Source organism: Cervus elaphus, chromosome 31 (genome assembly GCF_910594005.1).
Source record: "Cervus elaphus chromosome 31, mCerEla1.1, whole genome shotgun sequence".
In the NCBI taxonomy this organism is placed as follows: Eukaryota; Metazoa; Chordata; class Mammalia; order Artiodactyla; family Cervidae; genus Cervus; species Cervus elaphus.
The window spans coordinates 21,707,535-21,725,378 of NC_057845.1; the positions used below are offsets into that span (position 1 = coordinate 21,707,535).

The 17,844-nt window shown below is 36.9% G+C and overlaps 1 protein-coding gene across 9 annotated transcripts in view; it reads right to left on the reverse strand.

Moving 5' to 3' along the window:
* The window catches only part of LOC122687327, a 716,827-nt gene that overhangs the window by 508,466 nt on the left and 190,517 nt on the right, over positions 1 to 17,844 (reverse strand). For 6 of the 9 annotated variants that reach the window (XR_006339106.1, XR_006339103.1, XR_006339105.1 and 3 more), the window contains exon 1: positions 1,818 to 2,271. The exons of the other annotated variants lie outside the window; for them this stretch is intronic. Coding sequence is in view for 1 of the 6 variants with exons in the window: in XM_043892695.1 (XP_043748630.1) it covers positions 1,818 to 1,820 (3 nt within the window). In the remaining 5 variants the exon portion in view is untranslated. Of the gene's footprint in view, positions 1 to 1,817; positions 2,272 to 17,844 lie in introns of those variants that run through there. 9 annotated transcript variants of the gene reach the window in all.

Below are 17,844 nucleotides of genomic sequence, written 5' to 3' on the forward strand. Positions count from 1 at the left end.
AAAACTCAAACAATTTACGTCTCTGTTTTGACCATTTATATAAAGATCATAACAAATGGCATTATTTAATAATTGTACTTTGGGAGATCCTGATGAGAACGTAATTTTAAAAACCTCAAAATGCTCAGGCAAATAAACACCTCAACATTTTCTCTTAAAAAAAAAAAAAAGGTTTTCACTTCCTTGCAACACTAATAAACAGTAAGAAACTGTGTATTAGGAAAAAAGAGAATGAATGTAACAGGTGACGAACATAATGAACTTGTTCTCTTAGAAAGGGATTTGTCAGTCACGTTTTGCAATTGTTGAAAGAAGCTTGTATCAAATCATAAGAATGGCTCAAAAATAATTCTCCTTATAGTTTTTGTATAAAAGTCAAGACTATGACTTAGTTCTGCAACAGTTGATAAGTTTTCCAGAAATCTTTAGAAATGGAGAGCAAAGTAATGCTTCAAAATTGCCCTCTAAGTAAAAACATATTTGTTCTTTCTTAAAAGCTTTCCTCCCTTTAGTGTAAAGTTTTATAGCTTCACAATTACTCCAATATATATTTTTTTCTTTTTTTTAATTTAGCAAACAGAAACATAAATCTCAAAATATAAGGAGTTTACTTTAGGAAATTTTATTTTTAAAATAATTTTTCAAAATTTGTATTGAAGAGGTACTCTTTAAAAAGTTTAAATGGACATGAAACACAATTACAATATAGAACTCTGTATTCTATCAAATCAACAATGCAGAAGACATATTTCCCCCCTCATTCATTTGGTAACATCTAATTCAGTCACCTTGCTAATAAAACTGCTTTTTAAACAAAGTCAACAATAGAAATAATATTTTGGCACTTATAAAAATTATAATACTTTGCAGAAAAGTCTCTTCTATAACATTCTAGGAGTACTCCCTGTAGACTCTGATTTTTATTTTATTTTTTTAACAAAAGCACATTTAAAACTGGATTTTAAATGTGGCTAAACTATGAATTAAGCACAATTTACAGTGAGGTATTTTTTTTCCCCCAGAAAAAACAAGCTTACTAACTTCTGGTATATTTGCATTGAAATAAAAACTCCTCAGCATTGTTTCACAATTAAAAAAAAAAAAAAAAGACTGTGCAAAGTTTCTGCCATGAAATGTGACCAAACCAGGCAAAAAGAAACAAAAGAAGTTTGCACGCTGCTTCTCAAAAGAGGCTTACACAATCTTTTGCCAGGAATAACATGCATAAACTCTAAGGAGGCAACTGTTGGAATCAAAACACACTTACTTTTTAATATGTAAAGATGCACTTTCCCCCCCTATTTTCGATTAAAAATCAGAGGACACCCCAGTGAGTCTCGCTGGCAGTCAGATAACACACAGGCCCTGACCCTTTAACTCGCTGGAATTCCCACACAAAGCTCTCTTCATACGGACTGTGCTATATATTCCTGAGATAAGGCGGCAAAACGTGAAGCCGGGTAGAAGTGACACAAAGTTGGACTAAATGAAATGTTTACATATATTCTGTCACACCACGGTTCCTTCATTACCTATTCCACACATGCTTTGCCTAAAACAATATTTATTCAGGTTGAAGAGAAGCATGATTTAAACAAAAGGACAATTTTAAGAAACAGGACATGCAAGACAATACAAATAGTGTATTTCTCTGTGAGCACTGCCAAGTTTAATGTGAGATCAAGCAGAAACAAAACCAGATCGCCTACGAACTTGTAAGAAATGCTCCTGCTATATTTTTCCCTCAAAGGACAAACGATTTCTTGTTTTACAGCATAGAAAGTATATTTCAAATAATATCTGAAATCTGCACTCACCATGAGAAAGCAACGGTTGCGCAGCGTTAGTGTGCTATTTTCTGCCCCCGTTCCATTTCAGTTTTGCCTAGAGTTGTCCAACACCCAATAGCCCAGAGCTGCCACCCAGAGGCCCCTTCCACGAGCTGGCTTATTTGCCTGTCAATCTGAGCCTCGGCTTCTGAATTATGCGGCTGTGCACTTTGCTGAAGTTCTAATATAATTTCCATACGCTTCCCACCGCCTGAAGCAGGTAATTTGTTCTCTCAGTTCAGTAAACACTCAAGTCACTTTTCGGGGAACTCTCTGAGCTCAGGCTTGAAGTTGTTCACCTTCAAGGGAGAGAGTTCTCGGTAAGAAGTGGGTGGAGAGAAGTTAAGCTCACTACAGGGAACTCAGAATGTAATCAGAACGCAGAGAAACTTCCTCTCTTTTTTTCCTTCCTTGCCAGTCTGAGCTGCTAGTGCCTCTTTCATAGAACTTAGGAATGTAAAGGAGGACGCAAAGAGGCCCCTCCAGACAAGCCTTTCTCAATCAATTAGCTTGCAGCCATTACTTGTGACCTTAGGTCACACAGCATAAGTGTGTGGGGTGTGCCTTCGGGGGTCCCAAGTCTATTTATTACAGCTGAGATAACCAAAACCAAGCAGACACTCCTATCTAGAAATATTTTTAAGAGAAAATATGCTAAAGAAATGAAATAGACCAAAGCTAAATAAATATTCCAAGTTTCTTTTTTCAGGAACAACTCGTAATTCAGTCAAAGATTTTTATTTTATTTTATTTTTTCCTATTAAGAAGTCCAAGACAAGGTATTTTTTTCCCATATTGGGTCAAATAAGATTTAGAACTAAGCAGCGAAATATTTCTTTTATATTAAATTTCAAGCTGGGAATATAGAAATGACAAAATAACTAATGCATTATATGGTCACAGATATCACTTAATAACTTTGGTTCTTAGGTTTTGTTTTAGTTTCATTCTCTTTAAAGATACTGACTTCTTATATCTAACCACAAAGTTAAACTACTATAAACAAAGTTCTCTAAGCTTAGGGAAATTGAAATCATACCACTTTGGGAGATAGGAACAGTTACTTTAAACTCTTTCAAGATTACATATTATCTTATTCTCATAACCACTTTAATTAAATTTTGTTTTGTTCTCTAGTTAATACAAATGCTTCCTCTCTTTAAAATACACATAAAAATGAGGGTTCAAAATAACAGAAAACAAGTGAAATACTAAAGAGAAAAGTAATCTTTTCAAACTGCAGGTTCGTTTGAACTTCATACATTGTTTGCATATTCTTCAAGGAAAAACACTTTAAAAATAATAGCCACCAGCATCATCAATAAGATAATGACACAAAAATATGACAGAATTTTATTTCAAATTAAATTTATGCTTCTGAATAGTATAATCCAATCAAAGAGCTGCACAGCATTTTATAGCAGTTATATAGACAATGACCACCCCCCAAAGCACGCCTGCCTGCTCAGCTGCTTCGGTCATGTTGGACTCTGCGACCCTAGGGACTAGCCAGCCAGGCTCCTCTGACCATGAGACTCTCCAGGCAAGAATACTGGAGTGGGTTGTCATGCCCTCCATCAGGGGATCTTCCCAACCCAGGGATCGAACCCGCCTTTCCTGCGGCTCCTGCATTGCAGGTGGATTCTTTTTCTGCTGAGCCACACGGGAAGCCTAAGCACCCCCCTAGCCATCATTAAAAAGATGAATCTGCCACATCCACGTCTCTCTCACCCTATTTACTTGAGAAGGCCACAAAGCATCATCTGGTGCAACTTTCTATAGGAATGGTAATATCACATCTGGATGCTGAACTTGGCATTTCGATCCCATTAACCTTTAGTTGTCCAATGGCATTATCTTCAAACTGGACATTATCTCACTTAAATAAGACAAGTCAAAAATCCAAGAACAAATAAAGCAGGTGAGAGAAATAGGATCAGATAATAGTATCTAGTGGATAGGATCAATTTTGAAAACTGTGGTAATAAAGAATTTAGTAATTAAAGTGTTAAAATTAGTTATGAATGGGGGTTAGGGCAGAAATGAGTTTCCATTTTTTTTTCCAATATTCAATAGGAGTCATTGATAGATTTACTTTAACATTGCCTCTAAGTTAAAAAAAAATCAGTTAATACAAATATCAAATCACTATGTTGTATCCCTAAAGCCAATAGAATGTTATATATCAACTATATCTCAAAAAAAAAAAAAAAATCAAACTTCCCCTTAAAACTTTTCCCCTGTAGTAACAGTAAAAAATAAAACTAAAATTAAAAGTTAGATAATAATATAAACAATAATGACAGTAATAATAATGTCTTGGCACCTTTTAGTGATTCAGTTGTAATATTTTTATATATTGAAAGCAAGTATTATTCCAAAGCATTTGAGTATATGTAGGCAGTAGAGATGCAGAAAATCAAGAATTCTAACTACTAAAATAAAGAATTATTAATTATTGCTTAAAAGGTGCCTAGTCTTCAGAAATTCCATGATTCAATGCCACCCTGTAATTCTATATTCCATTTTCATCTGTAATGAAGAACAAGTTTTGTTTTCTTGTTCTCTTATTAAAAACTAACAACTAGCTCCTAATAGTCAACGAGGTCCCCAGTCTTAAACATTAGAAATTTACAGTCAACACCCCAAGGATCTGGCTTCTTCTGCAGCAGTTTTAGCATGCTAAAAACAAAAGATTTTATGATAAGTGCAGAAGGGTTGTTGACAACCTACATAAAACAAAATATACACCAGCATTTAAAAGAACTTTAGTGAATTCATAGTCTAGGATGTTTTCTTATGGCCAGTTGGCTAAAACAAACATAGACATATTTTAATTACACACAGATTATGAAAAGAATCCGCTTTGTGAAATGTGACCTCTTTCATCAAAAAGATTACTACTAGATAGTATTGGAAATAGTTTGTCAATTTGTTCCCCTCTCAGTTCCATCTAAGTTTTATAGAGCAAAAGTCTACTACTCTATATGCCATGGTAATTTAAACAAAAACTTCAGATAATTTTTACTAAATTCAACTAATTTGAAAAAAGATTGAATAGTTTAGATAGCTTTACCACCAGATATTTGTATTTACAGACATGAAGTTAGAATACATAATAAAAACAAAAATAATTTTAAATTATCTTTCAGTTAATTAAAAAGACATTCAAAATGATAGAGTATGATATTTCTATGTGAAGTTATAAGGACAATTTCTAAGCATTGTATAATAATGACAAAATATTAATGACATTATGTGGTGTTGAAATTTCCCATAAAAGTTTTATTCTATATCTATACATTTTTCCCTGCAATGCTTTGGAAGGTAGTCACTTTTGGACAGAAGAACAGATGAACTAAAATGAAAGGCTTAAAAGCATTACTATCAAATTGCCAATTTTCCATAACACCTGCTATGATAAGTTGATTTCAATCAATTTTCTACTAAAACACCTACACAGAAAAACACATCTTACAACAATCCTAAAAACTAAGTTTAAAGAGACAAGTTCCTTACCATTCTTCTAAAGCTAATGCTATTGGACTAAGAAAAAACATTGGATTGTCTATACACATAGACAGACTAGTCCTATTCATTTGAAAGTCAAGAGAATATTTCAACATTTCTTGATTAACTGTATTCTGATTAATGGAATGATCTCCCCCCCCACTAAAACCTGGATTATCATGATTTTATTAGGTATCAATAGAAAGTGCTGCTTCTTGGGACAAATAAAGGCATATCCTCACAGTACTATCTTTGCCTATTGTGACATTAGTATTCGAAAATTGGAAGGGAGAGACAGAAGATTACCATGTGACATCTTATACCCTAAAATTTGGTTAAAGCAATGTAGATGGTAGCAGAAGTAGAAAGATGATGGAGAAAGGCACATGTTAGGAACTGCAGCTTTTCCTGCTTGTGAAACAACACGGTCTGAGATACAGGAGACAGCCCTTACTTTTTGGAGAGTGAAATACACTCCATGTGTGCTTCTTGGAGATCTGCACACCAAGCTGCCAACCAGCAGGGGTGACAAGAAGGGGATTTCACCAGCAAGAAGTGGATGGTAAGAAAACAACAGGTGTCATCTGGGTGTACACATGATATTGGATAAGCTAATTTACTGTTAAACAAATAGAAAACAAATATAAAGTGTAGGCCTGTATAAAAATATGATGGAGAAAATGGGAAAAGAGCATTACAAAAGAAGAGCAATAACTGAATACAACCTATATTAAAAAAGGAATTTTAAGCAAAATTCTTGAAGACATGATCCTGATCCCTATAATATAAGAAGGAAGTGACCTAAAATAAAAATAAAGAAAATGCACATTTTAAAAAGACAAGAGGATAGTGGATTAAGAAAAAAATGAAGTGAAAATGAGAAATGACACTCCAGGGACTTCCCAGATGGCCCAGTGTTTAAGACTCCATGCTCCCAAGACAGGGAGCTGGGGTTTGATCCCTGGTCAGGGAACTAGGTCACAAGTGCCGAAACTAAGAGTTCATATGCTGCAATTAAAGAGGCTGCTTGCCACAACAAAGACCCAGCACAGTCAAAGAAATAAATATTAAAAAAAAAAGAGAGACTCTCCAAAAAGTAACTGAAGTGATAGGGATGACAAATTTTTAAAAATAGGGAGACAAGTTTGAAATCTATAGCAACAGTGTAGGTGAGCTCACTGGAAGAAATCCTAAAATAATCGATTCCACTCATTTTATCTAAGATATCATAAAACATAAGGAAAAATTGAGAGAATGCTATGAAAAAGGGAAAATGCCTACAAAAATATGAAAAATTTCAACATAATGCATACACACTCTGGCACATTCTTTGAAAGAAACAAACACCTTGATGAAAAATATAAAAGGAACAGATAGTTCAAAGAAGAGATAAAAGAAATAAAAACTAAAGTAATATTGAAATATAGTACAAGATTTCCTATTGTTTGATAATTTTAAAAGTAATATTCTAAGTGGGTTATTCTATGCTTACGAGTGTATAAATTGGAACAAGCTTTGTGGAAAGTAATCAGCTTACATACACCAAGATTCCTGCATTTTTTCTTTTTATTTATCTGTTTATTAAGCAGATATTTCTCCATCACTTACTATGTGCCAGGCATTGTTTGAGGCAACAGGGATAAAGTATTTAACAAAATAGAACCTCTGTTCTCATTTGGCTCAGACTCGGAGGCAAAGGGAGACAAGAAAGAAGTAAACACAGCATGTTGGGCACTGCTGAGCACTAAGATGAAAAGTAACACAGGCCAAAGCAATAATGAATGCATTGGGAGATGGTGGACACTATATTTATATAGGTGCTCGGGGAAATATATCTCTGGTATGACAGTGTTAGAGCAGTAACTGGAGCACGATGTAGAGGTCTATCATGATAACATATAGGTGACAACACTTCCAGAGAGGAATCTGCCAGTGAACAGGCTCTGAGCTGGGGAAGGATTCTCAGTAACATTGAATTAAGAAGTGCTAAGTCAATGATTCTTTGGTAAGGAAGGCAGACTCTTTTGTTAAGAAACTCCTCAGGGAGACAGACCAATATTTTTATACAAAGTTGCTTATATTGTCTACAAAACTGAGAATGAGTATAACAATGTGTGTTATACAGCCATTTAAAATCATTATTTTAGGACTTATTATTGTTGTTGAGTCACAAAATATGAACCTTAGGTAAAAAAGAGAAGAAATAAAAAAACAAGCTCTAGGTAATATATGATTCTAATTTTGTAAGATGACTGTCCTTCAATACAGAAAAAGGATCAGGTATTAAATGTTGACAGTACTGTCATCTCTGTAGCGCAGAGTCATGGATTGCTTGATTTTTTTTTTACTTTTTTTTTTTCTAAATTACTTTAACTGTACTTTCTTTATAACAGAAAAATATTCATTAACGAAAAAGAGAGGCAAGCATTATTAACTTAGGTATACTCTTAACTCCAGCGGTCTCTTAATCACAACCATTGAATTTTTCAACTTATTTGATTATTTACACTCTGAAATGCAATCAGCTAGTACTTTTTGAAAATTAAATGAAAAGTTACTTCTTCCCTTCCATCTTACTGCTTCAACTCTGTTACTTGTCTACAGGAAAAAAAATTTAAAGTGTTTTACATGGAGATCAGTGGAGAAATAACTCCATAAAGAATGAAGAGATGGAGCCAAAGCAAAAACAACACACAGTTATGGATGTGACTCTTGATAGAAAGCAAGGTCCAATGTTGTAAAGAGCAATACTGCATAGGAACCTGGAATGTTAGGTCCATGAATCAAGGCAAATTGGAAGTGGTCAAACAGGAGATGGCAAGAGTGAACATCGACGTTTTAGGAATCAGCGAACTAAAATAGACTGGACTAGATGAATTTAACTCAGATGACCATTATATATCTACTACTGTACTGAAATCAGATGGATTATATTCTTTGTAGCCAAAGATGGAGAAGTTTTATACAGTCAGCAAAAACAAGACTGGCTCAGATCGTGAACGCCTTACTGCCAAATTCAGACTTAAATTGAAGAAAGTAGGGGAAACCACTGGACTATTCAGGTATGACCTAAATCAAATCCCTTACAATTAAACAGTGGAAGTGAGAAATAGATTTAGACTAGGTCTGATAGACAGACTAGGGACTAGATCTGGTAGACAGAGTGCCTGATGAACTGATGGATGTTTGTGACATTGTACAGGAGACAGGAATTAAGACCATCCCTAAGAAAAAGAAATGCAAAAAAGCAAAATGGCTGTCTGAGGGGGCCTTACAAAGAGCTGTGAAAAGAAGAGAAGTGAAAAGTAAAGGAGAAAAGGAAAGAAATACTCATTTATATGTAGAGTTCCAAAGAATAGCAAGGAGAAATAAGAAAGCCTTCCTCAGTGACCAGCGCAAAGAAATAGAAGAAAACAATATAATGGGAAAGACTAGAGATCTCTTCAAGAAAATTAAAGATACCAAATGAACATTTCATGCAAAGATGGGCTCAATAAAGGACAGAAATTGTATGGACCGAACAGAAGCAGAAGATATTAAGAAGTGGTGGCAAGAATACACAGAAGAACTGTACAAAAAAGATCTTCACAAAAAAAGATCTTCAGATAATCATGATGGTGTGATCACTCACCTAGAGCCAGACATCCTGGAATGTGAAGTCAAGTGGGCCTTAGGAAGAATCACTATGAACAAAGTTAGTGGATGTGACGGAATTCCAGTTGAACCATTTAAAATCCTGAAAGATGATGCTGTGAAACTACTGAGTGCAGCAACTCAATATGCCAGCAAATTTGGAAAACTCAGTAGTGCCCACAGGACTGGAAAAGATCAATTTTCATTCCAATCCCAAAGAAAGGCAATGCCAAAGAATGCTCAAACTACTGCACAATTGCACTCTTCTCCCACGCTAGTAAAGTAACGCTCAAAACTCTCCAAGCCAGGCTTCAGCAATACGTGAACCGTGAACTTCCAGATGTTCAAGCTGGTTTTAGAAAAGGCAGAGGAAGCATATATCAAATTGCCAACATCCACTGGATCATCAAAACAGCAAGAGTTCCAGAAAAATATCTACTTCTGCTTTATTGACTTTACCAAAGCTTTTGACTGTGCTGATCACAATAAACTGTGGAAAATTCTGAGAGATGGGAATACCAGACCACCTGACCTGCCTCTTGAGAAACCTGTATGCAGGTCAGGAAGCAACAATTAGAACAGGACATGGAAAAACAGACTGGTTCCAAATAGGAAAAGGAGTACGTCAAGGCTGTATATTGTTACCCTGCTTGTTTAACTTATATGCAGAGTACATCATGAGAAATGCTGGGCTGGATGAAGCACAAGCTGGAATCAAGATTGCCAGGAGAAATATCAATAAACTTCAGATATGCAGATGACACCACCCTTATGGCAGAAAGCAAAGAAGAACTAAAAAGCCTCTTGAAGAAAGTGAAAGAGAGTGAAAAAGTTGTCTTAAAGCTCAACATTCAGAAAACTAAGATCATGGCATCAAGTCCCATCACTTCATGGCAAATAGATGGGGAAACAGTGGAAACAGTGGCAGACTTTATTTTGGGGGCTCCAAAATCACTGCAGATGTTGACTGCAGCCATGAAATTAAAAGATGCTTACTCCTTGTAAGAAAAGTTATCACCAACCTAGACAGCATGTTAAAAAGCAGAGACATTACTTTGCCAACAAAGTTCTGTCTAGTCAAGGCTATGGTTTTTCCAGTAGTCATGTATAGATATGAGAGTTGAACTATAAAAAAGCTGAGTGCTGAAGAATTGATGCTTTTGAACTGTGGTGTTGGAGAAGACTCTTGAGATTTCCTTGGACTGCAAGGAGATCCAACCAGTCCATCCTAGAGGAAATCAGTCCTGAATATTCATTGGAAGGCCTGATGTTGAAGCTGAAACTCCAATACTTTGGCCACATGATGCAAAGAACTAAATCATTTGAAAAAACTCCTAATGCTGGGAAAGATTGAAGGCAGTATGAGAAGGGGACAACAGAGGACGAGATGGTTGGATGGCATCACCAACTCAATGGACATGCATTTGGGTAAACTCTGGGAGTTGGTGATGGACAGGGAGGCCTGGCATTTTGCAGTCCATGGGTTCACAAAGAGTCAGACATGACTGAGCAACTGAACCAAACTGAACTGATACGTAAAATCATGTTCATGTAGGGACATACTCTTGCTTTCTCCTTTGAGAGTATATCACAAATGCCATCTCCTTCATTCAGTGACAAATGTCTTCTCACAGTATCTACTACTTTGAACTTAATTAGATCTTCTTCCCAGACAATCTAAACTATCTCATGTCTAAGACCCTCCCTGTCTTTATGGGTCCCAAAGGACTGGGGGAGCAGCAGGAAAGCAAGACGAAATGTTGCTATAGTTAAGGCTGTGTGCAGCAAATGGGTGAGCAAGTAGGGACTTGAATGATGTTTAAAATGAAAATTACAAGAAGATAGAAGGAAGTAAAGAAAGAAAGAAGAAAGGCAGAAAGGAAAGGAGAAAGGAAGGATGGAAAGAAGGAAGAAGAAAAGAAAGACAGAAAGAAAGAAGGAAAACAGAACTCTACACAAATGGGTCATTAATGAAGAGAAAAAGAACAAGGCACTGGAATACAAAAGTAAAATCTCAGGCTCAAGAATGAGTACAGGTTGGCCAAAATTAGCCAGTTCCATAACTTTTGTTGTTTCAAGAAAGATGTGAAAAATAAGTCTAGGTCTATCATTCAAAGGTCTTGTTAAAACAAACAAACAAAAAACAAAACAAAACAACAATGACAACAAAAATAAATAAAGCAAGTAAAGGAGGTAAAATATGGAGATTAAAAATAGGAAAAAAGGGGAGAATGCAACATTCAGAGAGACAGAGAGAGAGATTAACTGTATAATCTGAAAAAATAACTGACTAGAATGGGAAGAAAAAGCATGGCTCCTGAGGAAGTGACAGGAAATGTGTACATGTAAGTGTTTCTGTGTTGCTGTATCACTGTCAGTGAGGCTTTAGAAGAGAATGTGGAAAGTAGTCTAACTGGACTGGAGATGATGGCAAATGGGGTTGAGAAAACTAGAGTGGTTGGAAAGTATGAGATTGATTCAGATCAAAGAAAATAAACAGATTTACAAACTACAGGGGAATGGAGAAAAGTCACAAATTGGGACCAATCGGGATGGGTCACATGCCTCGCATGCCTGCGTGCATGCTTAGTCATTCAGTCGCGTCGGACTCTTTGCCACTCCGTGGACTGTAGCCCGCCAGGCTCCTCTGTCCATTGGATTTCCCAGGCAAGAATACCGGAGTGGGTTGCCATTTCCTCCTCCAGGGTATCTTCCTGACCCAGGGATCCAACCCACAACTCTTACATCTACCTGCAGTGGCAGGCAGGTTCTTTACCATTAGCGCCACTGGGGTTGGGGTTGGGGGAGAAGTTTAGTGAGAAATAAAAGCTGAAGCCTGATCCCGTGGGAAACTGTGTAGGAGGCAAGTGCTGAGGTCTTCAACGGAGGGTCTTCTGAATGGCCAGGACTGAACTACTGTCCATCTATTCAGATTGTCAGGGATCACAGAGGGGATCCTGAGCCATCCCCATGCACCCTCAGGTCGGTAGGATCCATCCAGTCAAATCACTGCTCTGCCTCTCACAGCTAAATCTGCCTGGGCCCCAGAAACAGACCCAGGGTACTAGAGCAGTAACAGGTTCGGTGGCGGGGGGGGTGGGGGGGGGTGGGAATAGAAGCTTTAGGCAGATGTACTCTAGTATATCAAGACTCATTCAGGGTGGTAGTGCTCAGGTAAGGACTAGAATCGAGTTGCTATTGACACAGAGGAATATCTTTGAGATAAAGCGAGGCTTTCATGAGCAGGTCATGAAGAACAGCTTGAGAGGGTATTAAAATGTCAGCCTACCGGAAGTTCTTTCTCTGTAGCTTTTCTTGGTTCCTCCTTCTCCTATAGTACCAAGACATTAATTCTAATATGTGTAAAGTACTATATCTGCAAACTCTTACATATATATATTTATTTATTTTTATAAATATATTATATATATAACACATGAAGATTACATTCATATCTTTATAACTACTCTCAGCCTTCAGACTAGGATATTTGGGACTATCCAGGGGAAATTCTGAGTCAAGGGATATTGTCAAAAGTGGCCAGCCTACCAGGATTAAGGGTGCTAAATTCAAGTTAATATTATATACCACTGGTTCTAAAACCCTTGTTATACTGTACTTGAAGCTCTGGTTGCTATTATTAAAATTTAGACTATTAATTTTGATAAGCCTAAAGAGTTAATCTTTGGCAACATACTACTATCATGAGGTCTCGGAGCCTATACCCCAGTGATAAGACCTAAATTTCCAATTAGGAAAGGATATGATGGGCTATTGAACACAAAGGCAGATAAATTTCTGTGATTCCAGTTTTAAAACTTTCAATAAAGAGCTGTTTTTTAGATCCTAACCGCTATTTAATTAGATTGGGGAACTGTTGTCATGTTTGTAATTTTGTCCCCAATTCTTAGCTAAATTAATTAACTTTGAGACTTTTAATGAAAAGAAATTGATTCTAACTATGGCATATGCTCAAAAAGTTATATAAATGTCTGAGCTAAAACACTTTAGAATATGTTATTTAGCTTACACACTATAAAGTTTATTCTTTTCCTGCTTTCTCTTTTTCAGAAAACAAAGCTCAAGAAGAAATAGGCAAACATGGCAGGATACTTGTAAATACAGAGAACTATAAAGATCTGCTATGAGGTGCTGTCTTCTTCTTTAACATGGGTCAAAAAGAGAACGCATTAGTGTGTTGAATTCCAATAGGAGCCATGAACACTATCTTGACTCTCCCCTTTCACTGACTAGATATGTGCTGACTTAATAAACCGTGTATTACAAGAGTACAAAATTGTTGTATATAATTTTAATGAGTACAAATGTGTATAAATTTCTTTCAAGAACATGATATTAGTATGGCCATCCTTAAAGACAGAAGTTCTGAGTATATTTTAAAAGGAAGAAAGTATAAGTAGTGGACAAAACATTGGTCCAGGCATAAAGATTTACATAAAGTGAAAATGAACATTTAGGGAAAGAAATGATGAGGAAAATCACCCAGAGACTTCCACTGACTGGTTCCTTTATATCTTGCATCCCAACAGACTTTCTTACCCCACAGGAGTCACAGCATCTAGAGTTAACAGAGCAGCCAACCTGTTACTCACATTCGTGTCTTCTCTCAGATTATCTCCAGTGTTTGGAGAGCCTTGCTGCCACAATTTCTCCATTTCAGATAACTTTGTTCCTTCTTTCTTTTAAGATTCCACTGAAGTGTCACCTCCTCTGCCCACCCCCAGGCTCAATTGAATTCCTCTCCCCATGGAGTGCTGCGATTCATGGGGTCACAGAGTCAGACACGACTGAGCGACTGAATTGAACTGAACTGAACTTCCAATCCCACTTTGTGAGAGCCAGCCTTGCCCTTACCACTTCCACTGAGTGGTAGATTTCCATCACTTTGCCACTTATGCTTCATAACTATCTCTTCATTCCATTCTCTCATCTTTGTCTCATCACCTCTGCTTTGGACCTGGTCATTTTCATCTGCTGCTCACCTGGTCTCTTACAAGGGACACCTAACTGATCTAGCTTCTCTTCATCCTTCCAATAATCAAAATTCTGCCAGAATTTTCTTCCTGATGGACCATGCCACTTTTTTTTGTTGTTTTCTTTAAGCCCATTTTTCTTCATTTCCAAAATAATAAACACCTGTACTTTATTTTTTTTTTCTTTTCTTTTTTTTTTTTTTTTAATTTCAACTACAGAGGGCAGGTCTTTATTCCCAATCCCGATCCCCCCTCCCACCTCCCTCTCCACCCGATTCCGCTGGGTCTTCCCAGTGCACCAGGCCCGAGCACTTGTCTCATGCATCCCACCTGGGCTGGTGATCTGTTTCACCATAGATAGTATACATGCTGTTCTTTTGAAATATCCCACCCTCACATTCTCCCACAAAGTTCAAAAGTCTGTTCTGTATTTCTGTGTCTCTTTTCCTGTTTTGCATATAGGGTTATCGTTATCACCTTTCTAAATTCCATATATATGTGTTAGTATGCTGTAATGTTCTTTATCTTTCTGGCTTACTTCACTCTGTATAATGGGCTCCAGCTTCATCCATCTCATTAGGACTGGTTCAAATGAATTCTTTTTAATGGCTGAGTAATATTCCATGGTGTATATGTACCACAGCTTCCTTATCCATTCATCTGCTGATGGGCATCTAGGTTGCTTCCATGTCCTGGCTATTATAAACAGTGCTGCGATGAACATTGGGGTGCACGTGTCTCTTTCAGATCTGGTTTCCTCAGTGTGTATGCCCAGAAGTGGTATTGCTGGGTCATATGGCAGTTCTATTTCCAGTTTTTTAAGGAATCTCCACACTGTTTTCCATAGTGGCTGTACTAGTTTGCATTCCCACCAACAGTGTAAGAGGGTTCCCTTTTCTCCACAGCCTCTCCAGCATTTATTGCTTGTAGACTTTTGGATAGCAGCCATCCTGACTGGCGTGTAATGGTACCTCATTGTGGTTTTGATTTGCATTTCTCTGATAATGAGTGATGTTGAGCATCTTTTCATGTGTTTGTTAGCCATCTGTATGTCTTCTTTGGAGAAATGTCTGTTTAGTTCTTTGGCCCATTTTTTGATTGGGTCATTTATTTTTCTGGAATTGAGCTGCAGGAGTTGCTTGTATATTTTTGAGATTAATCCTTTGTCTGTTTCTTCATTTGCTATTATTTTCTCCCAATCTGAGGGCTGTCTTTTCACCTTGCTTATAGTTTCCTTTGTAGTGCAAAAGCTTTTAAGTTTCATTAGGTCCCATTTGCTTAGTTTTGCTTTTATTTCCAATATTCTGGGAGGTGGGTCATAGAGGATCTTGCTGTGATTTATGTCGGAGAGTGTTTTGCCTATGTTCTCCTCTAGGAGTTTTATAGTTTCTGGTCTTACATTTAGATCTTTAATCCATTTTGAGTTTATTTTTGTGTATGGTGTTAGAAAGTGTTCTAGTTTCATTCTTTTACAAGTGGTTGACCAGTTTTCCCAGCACCACTTGTTAAAGAGGTTGTCTTTTTTCCATTGTATATCCTTGCCTCCTTTGTCAAAGATAAGGTGTCCATAGGTTCGTGGATTTATCTCTGGGCTTTCTATTCTGTTCCATTGATCTATATTTCTGTCTTTGTGCCAGTACCATACTGTCTTGATGACTGTGGCTTTGTAGTAGAGTCTGAAGTCAGGCAGGTTGATTCCTCCCGTTCCATTCTTCTTTCTCAAGATTATTTTGGCTATTCGAGGTTTTTTGTATTTCCATACAAATTGTGAAATTCTTTGGTCTAGTTCTGTGAAAAATACCGTTGGTAGCTTGATAGGGATTGCATTGAATCTATAGACTGCTTTGGGTAGAATAGCCATTTTGACAATATTGATTCTTCCAATCCAGGAACACGGTATGTTTCTCCATCTGTTTGTGTCCTCTTTGATTTCTTTCATCAGTGTTTTATAGTTTTCTATGTATAGGTCCTTTGTTTCTTTAGGTAGATATTGGAGAGATCACAACAGACAACACTGAAATACAAAGGATCATAAGAGACTACTACCAGCAGCTCTATGCCAATAAAATGGACAACTTGGATGAAATGGACAAATTCTTAGAAAAGTATAACTTTCCAAAACTGAACCAGGAAGAAATAGAAGATCTTAACAGACCCATCACAAGCAAGGAAATCGAAACTGTCATCAAAAATCTTCCAGCAAACAAAAGCCCAGGACCAGATGGCTTCACAGCTGAATTCTACCAAAAATTTAGAGAAGAGCTAACACCTATCTTACTCAAACTCTTCCAGAAAACTGCAGATGAAGGTAAGCTTCCAAACTCATTCTATGAGGCCACCATCACCCTAATTCCAAAACCTGACAAAGATGCCACAAAAAAAGAAAACTACAGGCCAATATCACTGATGAACATAGATGCAAAAATCCTTAACAAAATTCTAGCAAACAGAATCCAACAACATATTAAAAAAATCATACACCATGACCAAGTGGGCTTTATCCCAGGAATGCAAGGATTCTTTAATATCCGCAAATCAATCAATGTAATACACCACATTAACAAATTGAAAGATAAAAACCATATGATTATCTCAATAGATGCAGAGAAAGCCTTTGACAAAATTCAACACTCATTTATGATTAAAACTCTCCAAAAAGCAGGAATAGAAGGAACATACCTCAACATAATAAAAGCTATATATGACAAACCCACAGCAAGCATCACCCTCAATGGTGAAAAATTGAAGGCATTTCCCCTGAAATCAGGAACAAGACAAGGGTGCCCACTCTCACCACTACTATTCAACATAGTGTTGGAAGTTCTGGCCACAGCAATCAGAGCAGACAAAGAAGTAAAAGGAATCCAGATAGGAAAAGAAGAAGTAAAACTCTTACTGTTTGCAGATGACATGATCCTCTATATAGAAGACCCTAAAGACTCTACCAGAAAATTACTAGAGCTAATCAATGAATATAGTAAAGTTGCAGGATATAAAAGTAACACACAGAAATCCCTTGCATTCCTATATACTAACAATGAAAAAACAGAAAGAGAAATTAAGGAAACAATACCATTCACCATTGCAACAAAAAGAATAAAACACCTGTACTTTAAATAGCAAAGATGTATTCATCATAATCTGATTCCAACATTTACAGTCTCATGATCCTATACTCTTCCACCCTTAATCTATGCTCGAGCATATTAAATATCTTGCCATCCAAATCAATCCATGCTCTTTAACATTATGTGTCTTGTGTTGAGGCAGTCCTTTCCATAAAATGCCTTTTCCTCGGTCAGTTCTCCATGAAACTCCAGTTCACCTCCCAAGACCCTGCTCAAGTTGTGCTTCATAAATCCTCTCAGTCTCTGCCAAGTGTTGCTATTTGCTACGTGTCTGTAAGACCACGGCATTTTGCTCAGATATCTAATTTAGCACTTATAATATCGTATTTCCGTTGTTGATTTTTATTTCTGCTTTTGGATTTATGTCTTACACCAAGTAAATGTTGTGCTTTTGTTTCTTTTCTATGCCAATAGATGATGAGCTCATGGAGAGCAATAAAACTGATTTATTGGTTCTGTATTTCCAAAGCTTACCACAATGCCCAACACTAAGTATATAATCAACAGATTATTGAAGTTGGAAAATAAAGGGTAATAAAGGCAAGGAAAGGAGCAGGATCCATTTGATAGGAGATAGCAGCTTCCCCAGTGGCTTAGCTTGCTGTGAAGGAGATACAGGAGATTCAGGTTTGATCTCTGGGTCAGGAAGATCCCATGGAGAAGGAAATGGCAATCCAGGAGGAAGAAATTGCAAACCACTCAAGTATTCTTGTCGGGACAATCCCATGGGCAGAAGAGCCTGGCAGGCTA